At 43.7% G+C, this 14,009-nt stretch overlaps 1 protein-coding gene across 2 annotated transcripts in view; it reads left to right on the forward strand.

Annotated features, from left to right (window-relative positions):
• LOC118112375 (A disintegrin and metalloproteinase with thrombospondin motifs 2) overlaps positions 1-14,009 on the forward strand; it is a 113,383-nt gene that overhangs the window by 37,026 nt on the left and 62,348 nt on the right. For both annotated transcript variants that reach the window (XM_035161631.2, XM_035161632.2), the window contains exon 3: positions 13,659-13,833. In XM_035161631.2, coding sequence (XP_035017522.2) covers positions 13,659-13,833 — 175 coding nt within the window. The remainder of the gene's footprint in view (positions 1-13,658; positions 13,834-14,009) is intronic.

Genomic DNA, 14,009 nt, shown 5'->3' on the forward strand with positions numbered 1-14,009 from the left:
CATTGGGTTTAAATTATAAATGATCACAGTGTTATAAGTGGTTTCAATTAAATAGAAATAGCTTAGAAAGTTTAAATCTCCAGTGGAATTAACTTCATTTCTCAAATACAGCCCCTCTGGATAATTTCAGGAGTCTATAAGCAGCATAAGATGCTCAGGCAGGGAACTCATCCATCGTCACCTGAGATCCAAACATGCAGAAAAGTTTACTTTCAGACAATGTTAACTTTCTCTCAACATGACCTTTAGGATCTCATCAGGCTTTACACCAGTATCGGGTCTCTTGCTCATGTTTCCACGTGTGCCCCTCCCTCTTCAGGCCACCCTAATCTGAACCGCTCCCACTGTGTGTGTGTTTGGTGACGTTCGATGCCCCGTCTGCGCTAAGTGAGGCCCGGTTGTGTCTGGTGTGTCTTAGCTAATTAAAGCTGAATTATTGATACTCCAGTGAATTATGCAGAGGGGATAATTAGATATAGAAACAATGGTAAACACAGGTACACCTGCACAACAGATGAAGGAGAGAGAGGGAGGGAGAAGGGGACGACGTGGCCTTTATTCCTCTGGCTCTTTGCCAGTTCTCTCTCTCTCTCTACCTTCCCCCTACTTTTTCATTCCCTTTCCTGCATGTTTATATCATTCCCTTCACTTCTCGCCTGATGTCTCTGTCCTTGACTCTGCAGTGTTCATCTCTCTCCCGGTTTCACCCTTCCTTCCGTCTTCTCTTCCATTCCGTGACTCCATCCACCCTTCCTCACCCACTTGCTTTCTCCCTAACTTCCATCTGTACCTGCTCTTTCCTCCTCTTCTCTGCGCCGCACCCATTAGACTTCCTTTCTCCCTGTTGCTATGACATTAGCTAGATGTAGCAGTGTCAGGCCGGTCTTGAGGGATGAGACTAAAGAGCTAAGTCTTGCTCTTTTCATTTAATTACTCCTCCCTCTCCTCGCCCCCTCCCCTCCCAGCCTAGTTCCTCCTGTACATCACACCCTGTCTTCCTCCCCCTCCCCTTCTTTTTTGTCTCCCTACGCCTCTTTTGTCTGTTCTTCATTTTCTACCTGACTCTACCTGTCTTCCTGAACGCATCCTCTCCCTCACGCTCTCTCCATCTTCATCTGGCAGAAAGAGGAGGAGGGGAAGGAGGAGACAAGAGGGACATTAACATCACACCCACATCATTCCTTTGAAACTGTGTGCATCATGTGGGATCCGTCAAAACTCCGCCTCTTTGCTTTTGCCATGGTCTTCCTCCTTCTTTCCTGTGGGTAAATCCATACAAAAGTGAAGCGACATGTTGTAAATGTGTCACCTATTCCAGATGTGCACACGTAAGCACATGCACACCGTGTTAGTCTGCGTGTGTGTGTGTGTGATTGTGCGTGTGTGTGTGTTTTTTGGCCTAGGCTTGACCTTGATTACCATGGTGACGGTGAGGCTCCTCATTAGTGCTGCACTGGAGGAAACAGTTTGGTAATGAGGGAGCAGTATTGTCCTTAGGCACACACACACACACACACACACACACACACACACACACACACACACACACACACACACACACACACACACGCACACATAGATGCCAATGCACCACTTTGTATTAGTGCTTGCATGCACCTGCTGACACCTGCGCTTATGCAATATCTCCTACATAATCCCCATGTACACATACAAACGCACACACATACCCCCCTTCCGAGTACATCTCAGTCTCATGGCCCCCCCACTCAGTTGTCTCGCCTCACCTTCTGTTTAGTGTTTTTTCTCTCCCACACACATTCTGCCTCGCCCCCACCCCCACCCCTCCGTCTCTGTAAACCTCTCTCTGTTCTGCCCACCACACAGACCCTGCTGCCCACCAAGTTCCTACGGGCCGGGAACATCACAGTGTCGGCCTCTGGCGGTGGCGCGCTCACCTCATGCATACGGAATTTCATAGAGCGTGCTGTGATGTGACTACGGGTTTTTACGTGATGACCTTTATTGACTCTGATTTTACAGAAAAGAGTGTTAAACTTTTTATATGTAGTGTGTGGAAAAACCCCGCTGTAGTCGCTGAATATAGATTTTTCTCTCAGCCAATCACGGTGTTAAATGCTAAATGCTCAATTATCATTCTTTTTTTTTTACTTTTTGGACAATTTTGTGGCTGAATTCAGAAAAAAACAAAAGAACAAAGTGGAAATAATTGAAATTAGAGGTTGTAACAAAAAACTAGGATTGTCACATTATTGGGGGAGTGTCCCATTTTTGAGGACATGAAGACATGGAAAAAGCACTGTCAATTTACAGAACTGCCCAGTTTGGACTCATTTCATCTCCTAGACTCATCAGCACTCTACCGACACACACACACACACACACACACACACACACACTGGTAATCTTCACAGATTTTATACCTGGAATTCTTGGAATACCAGTCGGAGGCCGTAGTTATTGACCCATTAATATGTTTTTGTGAAAAGATGAAATATATTTAAGACAGTAAATACCAAAGTTTGTTGTTCCGATTGCACTTCAATACTTAAATACTGACAACTTTCATCCATGAGTAAGTTGAGTGTTTGTAGTATAAAGATGTGTAAGTTTGTTGTTTCAGCATAACAGAAGTGAATGATTTTTTCATTATATTACTATAATTTATTTATTTATGTATTCATTCCTTTATTCATTCATTTTGTGGCAATAATAAACCTAAATATGAACGAAATAAGTGCAAAACAATGTCTGGAGGAAGCAGAATCACAAATAATAATTACAGATTTTTACCCCTGTGCGTGTATTTGGTTCTTTGCAAAATTACAAAAAAACAAGGGAACAGATTTCCGTTTGATGGAGTCACTGAGGTTTTAAACACAACACGACTTGATGTTATTTAGGCACATAGCATCACTAAAGCCAGTGGACAGGCACACGTTGATTTGTTTATTATTATTATTTACCACAAGCGTACATCGGGTGTGACTGCGTGAGTCACACTCTTTCACCATCGCACATTTCATTCATCGTCACACGCAGAGAGCAATAAATGGAGATGTAGTGGGCAGTGGTCAGAGAGACAGACCAGCACAGAGGACACATTTGATCAGGCGTGATGTTGGTAACTCTTTCCCACAGAGAAGAAATATCACCTGACAATACACAGAGAGCTTGTTCCCATATAAAAATACACTTCACCCAGCTTCATCTTGTGCACGTTGTTCATGTTCTGCATTTTCTGCAGGCCTTGAGCAAAATGATGCATGTCATCATGGAAGTGCATTTTGCATTTTTGTAATCAACAGTTACACAACCACACACTCACACGTGTAATATGTTTCCACAGGTAGCTTTTTCTGCTAATGAAGGATTGGTTGTTATGAATTCAACAGGCAAGTCAGTGAGATCCTCTGATCTCTCCTGGTGGCCTCAAGAGACTGTGTGTGTGTGTGTGTGTAGTGTGCAAGCGTGTAGTGTGGTGCTGTGTGCGAAAAGCATGCGTTACATGTGCATGTGCATGGACATCCGCGTTTCGTTTGCCCATATGTGGGGTCAAAAAGCGTGGAGGGCAGAGGGGGGGCAACTCCCTGTTCCAGCAAACATTTGATTGGCTCGTGTTGCCGCCCTGAGACTGTTTGATTGGCTGTCAGGTTCAGCAGTCAGTGCAACGAGCAGGTAGGGGGAGGGTCTTCGCTGTGCTCTGTTGCTAGGTTACAGGTATATCCAATAGATGTGGAGATAAAGAGATAGAGTAGAGATAAGGATGAGGATGGGTGTGGATCTGTGTGTGCGTGTGTGTGTGTGTAGCCCAGGTAATACTCACGTTGTGGGGACCTAAATCCGGTTACAGTCACATTATAAGGACTTGATGTCCTCATCGGAAAAAGAGCTAGTTATGTAAATCATTACATTTTAAGGTGGACATATGATTAAAGGTTAGGCTAAGGTTAGGTTAACTGTTAGGGTTAGACAAGTATTTAGGTAAGACTTAGTATCCTTTAAATGAAGGTAAGTCAATGTAATATCCTCGGAAGTCATGGATGCATGACTGTGTGTGCGTGTGAGAGAGAGAGAGAGAGAGAGAGAGAGAGAGAGAGAGAGAGAGAGAGAGAGAGAGAGAGAGCAAGAGAGAGGGTCAGGAGGGTGGGTGGAAGAGTGACGAAGGGGAGTGACCAGTAAGTAAGACAGAGGGATCTCTTCAAAGTGAGAAGAAATAAACAGCTTTATTGTGTTTTATCGCAGACTCTTGTTCAGACAAACATCGTTTATCCACAGTCCAACAATTCAAATTAAAAGCATATCCAAACAACTGTAGTGGAGCAAATAAGCAGAGATCTAAATATGCTATTCTGTTAGAAATTACACCGGATTCTTCATTTTGGAATATTTGTATGATATAGATAACATGTCCTGCTAACGTTTCCAGGTGTAGCAGTGTAATTATTACTGGACAGGCAGATCCCAGGCCTGTGGTTGGCTTGTAATTCATTAAAAGTGCTGTTATATTAAACACACACTGCTGGAGACAACACTGCTCTGGGAACAGCTGTTCTGCTGCACTTAGATTGCAATCACAGAGCGGTCAGTCGCCACTAATCGGGGTCATTTATCAATCCGGAAGCCCGCACACACACACACACACACACACACACACACACACACACACACACACACACACACACACACACACAAACCAACACACACACACACACACACTGATCGATGGCTGGGCTGGGCCGGTAAGAGGGGTTGATGGGTGCTTGGCCGGTGCTTTGTGTGTGTCTGTGTGTGTGTGTGTGTGTGTGTGTGTCTGAGAGTAAGTGTTGGCAAGAACACAGTGATGGCAGGGACTACACAAAAGCTAAAGATCTGTAAAGATTAAGCTGTAGTCGTCTAAAACGTGTCAGTCTTCTCACTTACAAACCAATTGGGCTGTTATTTTACTGCACAGATTCACGATGGTTTTAGAAGAAATAAAAGGGAATGAATTTGTCGTACTACAATTCATTTTAATCTATATGTATCAGCCTTATCAGTCTGATCTCCATGACAATAAGCAAACGTACCGCTCAGGAAGAACGTGAGATGGAGTTAAAACATCACCAAAAGCTCTCTTGACATCTTCGTGTGTGTCTTCTACGTGTAGGGGAGTGCATTTTTATCCGGAGATTTTTGTTTTCTTTTTGATGTGTTCAGTTTTGCGTCTGTTGCATTCGACATTCTCCCTTTTTACGAGAGGGCTGGTGGGAAAATCTCTGGAAGAAGCCCAGACCCTCTCATTCTGACGTTCTCACATACAGGCTCATCGGAGAACGTCGGGAGATTATCTTGAGTTCAGTTCATGTCTGAAAGTAGTAGAAAGATAATGCTGCGATAATATGTGATGCTAAAGTGAACGTAGTACAAATTTAGACAGAATCCTACATATGTTCCAACACTTTTATCATGGAAATCCGCTTCTTCCCAAATTTCGCAAAAGCTAAAATGAAGATTTCCATGTTTTAAACCAGCAGTTAGCCCGATAACGTGCATTTCCTCAGGGGTTTGCCTCTGGTGCACTGGCCCATCGTCTGTTTGTAGTCCTGAGCTTTCCACAATGGCACTTTGACATGAGCGATGATGTGAACGTAAAACAAGATCAGAAACAGCAGCTCGTGATTGTGCGGTTGGACTATAGTTTAATCAACAGTATATCAGTTTTTATATTGTAGAGCCTCTGGGCCTCTCCAGCAAACCTGCCCCACCCCTCTTTACAAAAGCACGGGCCCTCTGCTAATACCTGAGCCACCCTGCGAAGAGAAAAGAGAGCAGACCAAGTGTGGAGTGGATCTTGTAAGCATTTCCCACACTTTCCTCCACGTTGGCCCGGCCAAGAGCCTTTTGGCTGTGTAAAGCTGTCAGACTGCTGAGAGGAACGAACGAGAGGAGTGAGACAGAGGGAGGAACAGTGATGGAGGAGGAGGTGGAGGAGGACTTTTTGTTTTGTTCCAGTGTTGAGCTGATTATGGAGAAAATTACCATCTCTTTTTCGTAAATATTTACCCCCTTTGTTTGCTTTAAACTTCTCTCCATATAATTCATTCAACTCTTGTTGTCTATTTTTCTTTTCTCTAACTGTATAATCTTAATTCTCATTTCACTTTCAATTTGTCTTGTTTTTGTTTTTTTAAACCTACTGCTTCCTTTCTTGTATCACCTCTCCCCTGCTGGTCATCACACATTTCTTCAGTTTTAACTCCTCTGCTCATTCTGTCTCCATTTCCTCTGCTTCTCCCTTCCTCATACTGCTGATTCATAATCTCTGTTTGGACAGAAAACAGAGGGAGGGAGCTTCTGTCCTGATGAATAACAACAGGAATTGGGAGAGAAAAAGAGAGAAAGAGAAAGCGAGAACGGAATATTGAGGCAGCCTCCTTTAAACCAACCGCCTGTCTGGCTGGCACTGTGTCTCTCAGTCTATCTGCCAGACTGTCAGCAACTGTATTTCTGTCTGTGTCAAGCGTCTCGCGCTGAACCAACATTTCCACACATCATGTGGTCAGGCTAACCAGGTTTGTCTTACTACAGCTATTCTTAGGCTCACCATCCAATTGTCTGTTTAAATAATATGGGCAGTGCTCTGTTGCCTTTTGTCTATCTTCTTTTTTTCTAACACCTGACCCCGTCCTCACCCCGACTGAGTATGGAGCACTCATGGACTTGTAAGAAAAGATGAAGGAGAGATGGAAAAGAAAAGAGTAGAGCAGAAAGCGATGGATAAACAGATTATATGGCATCAAGGATGGAGGGTAGAGTGAAAATAGCTCATGAGGACAGAAAGGGGTCGGACTCATGAGATGGACAATCTTACTGGAGATAACTTTGACATTTGGGGGGGCTCACAGAGGGTCTTCCCAGTTTCATGTGGTCTCTCCCCCCCATCCTTTCTTAGGGCAGCAGTAATCAATTCATATTCTGAGAGGTCCCGATAGAACACCATAATGTCTATAGCATCAGTTTTTATTGAACCAGAGGGATTATAGATAAGTTCTCTATATTACATTATATCAATTACTTTAATAATACTAAGAGAAAGATAAAGTACATAACAGAAAGCTTATTTTTTTGATTAAATAAAGAGCTCGATTTAAAAAACAGTGTTACTCAGTTTGTCCTTTTTCTCTTTTCACCATTTTTCTCTTTTTCGAGCAAGGGGCTTTTTCTTTTCTTTTTCTTTTCTTACTTGTCTCAGTTATCACTGTCTATGCTCATCGGAATTCACAGATGTGATTGGCTGAGTGGCATCACGTGAGATGATTTACAACGTATGCAATTGGTCTGCGAGTTTCCTGGGCTGCTAAACCAGTGACGTAAAGCCCAGAAAAGTCGCTCCGGTTAAAATAGAAACGCTCCGTCAGAATTGGACTATTCTAAATGATTTATCGGTTATAGGTCCAGGTCTGGATAGGTCGCCGTCTTCCTTAAGGGCCTGAGATGAGAGTTAAAATGTGAAACGACCCAGACGTGTGTGTGTGTGTGTGTGTGTGTGTGTGTGTGTGTGTGTGTTCATTCTCTGACATGCTGTGATAAAAAAAAAATGTAGGTCAAAGATGAACAATTTGCAAATGAGGTGGAGAAAGCAGAGGGTGACTGGGACCGAGCTGCACGACTCTAGGTCATATAGGTGTGTGCTTACTGTATTGTTTTTTTTTCCCAGTCACCATTTTTAGAGACCACTCTGCGTAATGAGCTGAGCTGCGCGACAGGGATGGGCCCGCATCGCTATGTCGTGCACGGCCAAGATCACACAGGCATCAGGCTTCTACTCACGCACACAGACACACACGCAACCCTGTCATCGTCTGTGGGCCTGAATATGTGTGTGTCAGTGTTTGTGCAGCTGACAGAGGACAGTCGGGCGGGGGGGGCAGGAGAAGGTTTAAGTATGACAAGGCCTCCCTCCTTCCCTGTGTTTGATCAGTTTTGTTTGCTGCATCGGTCGCCCCTCCTTGCATATCCTCGATTAGGTACTCGCCTCACTCTTCAGGACGCAAGACAAATAATTTAATTCACTTAATGAGTCTTTCTTAACACTCGAACCGTGTTTGCGGTTCTCTCTCCGTCGTCCGGCTTCCTGCTGCTCCCCACCTTTCTTTCTCCTGTGAGAGCGAAGCCGCAGAGAGGAAAGGTTTGCCAAGGGTCATAAATGTCTTATATGTTTAGCTTCCCTGAATGTTTAAAATAGCTTTGCTTCGTGCCGCCTTCATAAATTTCATATAAATCTACTTTTGTTTTTTTTGCCAGAGCCCATATTCATAATCCAAACACAAAAACGTGGCTTTCTCCGAGCTTGGCGGGGGACCATAAAGGTGCAATTTGCTGCTGATGTGATTAAATAAAACAGTGCTTATACCCGCGCGGTGACGTGTCCTTTTAATCTCTCCCTCTGAAGTGTGTCGAATTTTTCAAATCAGCTTTACTATTGTGTAAGCCTGATTTTTCTTGTGACTCAAAGGGTGAATGAATTGGAGGGTTACACAGTGTGAGTGAGTCACTATCAAAGCTGTATTTGTGTGGGGATGTGTGTGTTTGTGCGACTGTGTCTGCCCTGACTGGCTGCCTGTGGATGCATGTGTGCCACTGTGTGTGAAGTGAGGCAGCAGTAGCAGGGTTATGAATCACATCAAACACACACATAGTGACACCAGATCAAACACACACACACACACACAGAGACTGGCTGCACTGGACAGAGCTGAACGGCCCCGACCGGGTGCGACTTTGATCGTCACCACAACATCCGCTCCTCCACTCCAGCACCGCCTTTCTTCTACTCCACTTTCTCACGTGCCCCACAGGACACTTACCCAGGACTCGTGTTACTCTCCGCTCACGTCTTCAAATAGAGCTCTGCAAACGCCGAGGGTCCCCGTGTTGTAACTGGACACTGGATGTGTAGGATCCGGATCTGGAGACTGCAGATGGGCCCCGGGTCTCTTAAGGGAGGGTTGTGGTTCATGTCGCCATCGCAGTGGCCATGAGAATAATGACACCCTAATTATATACGTTGAGTTGTGAGCATGTGGGACTGGTGCAGGTTGCTCTGTGCAGAATGTGCGATTATTCTCCCCCTGCTTTAATCTTGATGATACATTTCTTGGATGTAATTTCTCTCATTATTCCTAATGATGGAGTTTTATTTCCAATCATCCCTAAGACGGTATTTCTAGCCATATAAGTAGTGGAGTCGTTTCATTCCTTCTTAGAAAATATAGACCAGTTTCTCCAGGCAATTTATGGTCCTTTTACTTTTCAGTGGGCCAAGGTACTGCAGGAAGATAACTGTTTAAACTCCCCACTACAAGGTCAGTGGATTGGTATCTTCGCTGAGAAGGTTATCAGACATGTCTATTTGTTTTATTTGTCAGTACGATTACACAGACACTACTGAACAGATTTCTATGAAACGTGGTGTAAGGAAAGGACATAGGCCGAGGAAGAACCCAGAAAATCTTGAGACAGATGCGGACAAATGTGTTTCACTTTCTTTAACGCTGGTGTCTCTGACATTTTCACTGATTTCCCAGGGAATAATTCATGGATCTTGATGATAAAAAGGACTGATATACTGTATGAGTGTGTGCAATTTGATGCAGCCTGACTGAATATAAGGGTGGAGCCCACGTACTAGTTTGTGTGTGTGTATGTGTGTGTATGGAGAAAATACTCAGCCATGACCTTTTCAGATGTGCAGTGATACTTCCTGTGTGAAGTAAAAATAATATTCTGATAATAATATATATAATAAAATAAATACACATGTTTACAATATGTGCAGAAATAAAGAAAGAGACACTGCAGTGCAATTACCAGTTTAAACTAGTTACAATCACTGCAGGTGACAACGAGACAATAAGATGCAGGAAGCTGACAGATTGAAATGTCTCACGAGGGTAGCAGGTCTAATTCACTAAATTTTAACTCATCAAACCTTGTTAGACATCGTCAGGCTCATCAGCGCAAGGAGCACCATGACTTCACTGTAATAAGAAAAGAGCTTCCAGTTACATTCTCTGAAACAGACTGAAGAATTTCTTTTAGTAGCTGGTGAACGGAAAATCATGAGATACTTTCATGTCCTGCGTTACTCTGCAGCGTGAGTGTGTGGCCATTCATAGAAGATATAACATAACATGAATATTCTTCACCTACAAACAAAGAGTAGGTTTTTGAATAGATTCCAACACTATTTGAATTGTTGCACTATACATTTTATTCTCAATTCCCCAGATGAAGCAATTTACGACAAATGATAACCTGCTTTTCTCAGAGTCGTCAAAACTCACCAAGTTCCCAGACATTGACAACCATACAGGTTTAGTTTTTTAGTAGTTTCTGAGTTTGTGTTTAGACACATGCATAGTTACAGTATCTCTGCCATGGAAGTCATGTTTTAGTTAGCACTTAGCAGCATAATGCAAAAACTACTGATTTTAAGTATGTGAGCTGGATCTAATTCAAGAGGACTGTTGGGCCTCGACCCTTTCTGATTAAAAAAATAGATTTAAAGTAAATTTTTGGGTTATTTCCTACCACTTATGTATATTAGTTAAACGTCAGAAACTTCCAACAATGTGGTTGGTCTTAATCGATAGCTCATTACTATTGGCCCTGAGCCCTAAATGTCTTTGTATAACCCAACTCATAACAGATGCCAGTTTGCTGTGATGAGTCTGAATTTCTCTCAGTGCTCTGGACATGGTGTTTGGTCGAGCCTCCTTGTAATCCCCTCCTACGATGCCTCTCACTATGGAAATGTGTGAAGAAGCTTTGATGCTTAATTCACATCAGGATTTTTTTCTCCTAAGGACGTGTCCAGCTCCTCCGCCCGCTCACACCTTCCCCTCTCTGCAACCCTCCACCCCCTGTACGCTGGGTCTGATCGATCCGACCACGTCTCCCAGTCCCGCATGTCATCTTTTTTCTTTGACACAGCTCTCCTCTCTCCTCTGCTTGGTATTCTGGGGTGGGAACGCATGCACCATCGCAGACCCATCAGCCGCGATCGGAATGCTGCACCACGGCTCCGGGAAATGGAGGGATGAGAAGAGGGAGAGGTGGAGAGAGAGAGAGAGAGAGAGAGAGAGAGAGAGAGAGAGAGAGAGAGAGAGAGAGAGAGAGAGAGAGAGAGAGAGGGCAGGTCAGCGGCTTGTCCACATCCTTCTGGGACCAAAGCCTCAGACTGACAGAGGGAGAGAGAGGAGGAGGAGGGTATGGGAGAGGACGAGAGTAAAGAAGAGAGGAGCTTTTTATTTTTTCAGTGGCCACTTTTGTTAATATGCAGTTTCTTTTAAATCAGCCTCAGTGGGATATTCAAGGAAAATGCAAGGTCTGAAACTCCATTTTATTTAGAGCTCAAATGATTTAATAACTGATATCAATACTTGATATCTGTGTCTTTTCATTATGTAACTACAATAGCACTCAGTGAGGAGCATTCCTCCGCCAAGGCCCGACAGTCCCCTTAAATTAAAGCAAACCTTACAGCTAAAGCCACATTATGAATCTCAGCTACAAACCACATTTTAATCCACTCGATTTTATTTCAAATCGGCACAGATTTGCACACACTCAGAAATCACTGCAAAACAGATGGGACAAGCAAAATGAAAAAATACCTTCAACAGTTTGACACCACAGGCACCAGTAAGGGAACACAAGTCTGATAAATAAAACACTGGCAAAATGAGAGAAACACATTCACCTGATAGTCGCATCAAGAGATGTGCTTCGAAAAGTGAAACCAAATAAAACAGCTCTGTCAAGTTCGACAAAACTCTCAAAAAACAAGGACAAGTTTTCCTGGGAAACAATAAACAATAATCTAGCTCTTACTTTTTTTCAAAACGTTTAACATTATGATTGTGTAATTCCATTATTTGTGATGCGTCTGTATCCATCCAGCATTCGTCCTTAAACCTGGAGTAACTGAATTTCTTTTTTTTGGGGGGGGGGGCAGAAACGTGTTGATGTGTCAAATAACATCATTCATTTAGAGTTGTGGTTCTGGCCACACAACAACTTAAGTACTTAAGCTGCTCTTAAGTGTTCCAATGTGTCACTACATTCACCACCTGTTTGGTGCTGGGCAGGTTGTTTACAGGAGAGAGAGGACATGCAGACACCAGCATCAGAAATGTCTCTAATACTGCAGGAAATACTGCAGCGAGTATATAATTGTGTTTTTTAAATACACTGGTGTCGGATCAGTACTCATATCAGTCAATATACAAAGTCCAGGTATCAGAATAAGTACTGGGAAGAGAACAGTGGTATTGGAACATCTGTAGTTTACACTGAAAATCCAATAGACCCCAGAATCCTTTATTGTGTTCAGCTGTTGACAATGGTGTCTGTCTATTTACTTGTTTTAGTTGCACATATCTTCATGTTGTCAACTTGGTGGATGTGTTATACTTCCTAATTGGGTTTTTCCAGTTTTTCTTCGAGGGTTTTACACCCATAAGACATTAAAAGCACCAGTTTGAATCGCTCAGCTTGGATGAAGAAAAAACATTTCACAAAAATACAAAAATATGTTGACATTGGCAGGGATTCCACAGGATATTACAAATTCTAAAATGTAATAATCTGAATTTTAGGCCTTAAAAAGTCTTAAATACGATAAGATATTAGGGACTTATTCTTAAATATTAGGGGAAAGAAATATTGGGGTTGAACTCTACGTAGGTCTTAAATTTCCTTCATTATGGTTTTCACAAGTCCTAAATTGAACCTGTTGAAACCTGCAGAATCCCTGAAATAAAGTTTTTTCGAACGACGATTTCTTTCCTGACAACCCTGTGCAGTGCGCTTTTCATCACACATTCTTTTGTAACGCAGACGGTATTTTTTACATTTTTATCATCAGCTGACTCTCCTCTCTTCAGCCTGCTCATCCTCCCTTCCATCTCCTGTCAGAGCAGAGGGAGACCCAGACGAGTCACTGATCATATCGATGTTTTCTCTCTTCTTCATTTATCCCTCTCTTTTCTTTTGCGCTCGTCCTCTCCAAAGCCTCTCTGTGTGTTCTCCCCCATGGCTTCCCCCTACAGCAGCGCGTTGCCTTGGTAATTACCAGTTGTCTTAAACAGACAGATAGAATAAGGGAGAGTGACGGGCAATTTTCCCAGAGCCTGTTTTCCCTGTGTATGTGCACGCAACTCCCTTTTCTTGTGTGTGTTCTCTATGCACGCTCCTTTACTCCTCTCCAACGCTTTCAGGCTTCCTCCTCTCTCCTTCCTGTGAGTTTGCGTGTGTGCGTGTGTGCGTGTGTGCGTGTGTGTGTGTGTGTGTGTGTGTGTGTGCAAGGTGGACTTGGGGAATTACCTGACAGAATGTGTTAGTTCAGGATGGGAGTGGGACAGTCTCATCTCCTGCTCTTGTGTTGGCCATTTGTGATGTCAGGTGTCACTCTGGCGTTCCTCAGGACCCCAGGAGGGATCACTGCTGTCCCCTCCTTCTCCCAGCATGCCCCCCCCCCAAGCACCGCAATGGAGTCAAGCAATGGGGTGTTTCTTTCTTCAAATTAGGGAGTGAGGGGAAAACAAGGGAGGACCAGCAGCTTGGTGTTACTATATGTGGTTACCTACTCGCTCTGTCGTGTCATCCAATTAATTTTCTCCGCTCTCTTTCAGGCCGGAATGATCAGGACGGAGCAAGAGGAGTTTTTTATCGAGCCGGTGGAGAGGGGCGATGGAGTCATAGAAGAGGAGGCGCAGGGAGGAGGAGGAAGGACGCACATCGTCTATCGCTCCTCAGCTGTGAAGAAGGCGCCCATCGACAGCGAGGCGGCAGACTTCCACGCCAGAGGTCAGTCTGCGGCTCGCACTGTGCCCCGCTCCGCATTCACACACCCTTCCCAGGATGCTACACAGGCACACTTCATTTCAACTTAAAGTTCCTGATGAACCAACATGAAAATGAAAGATTTTTAATTCAGGTCTTGCTGGTTTTGACTTTTCGCCAGCTTCATTTGTTTTCTCCTG

Source organism: Hippoglossus stenolepis, chromosome 7, assembly GCF_022539355.2.
Source record: "Hippoglossus stenolepis isolate QCI-W04-F060 chromosome 7, HSTE1.2, whole genome shotgun sequence".
In the NCBI taxonomy this organism is placed as follows: domain Eukaryota; kingdom Metazoa; phylum Chordata; class Actinopteri; order Pleuronectiformes; family Pleuronectidae; genus Hippoglossus; species Hippoglossus stenolepis.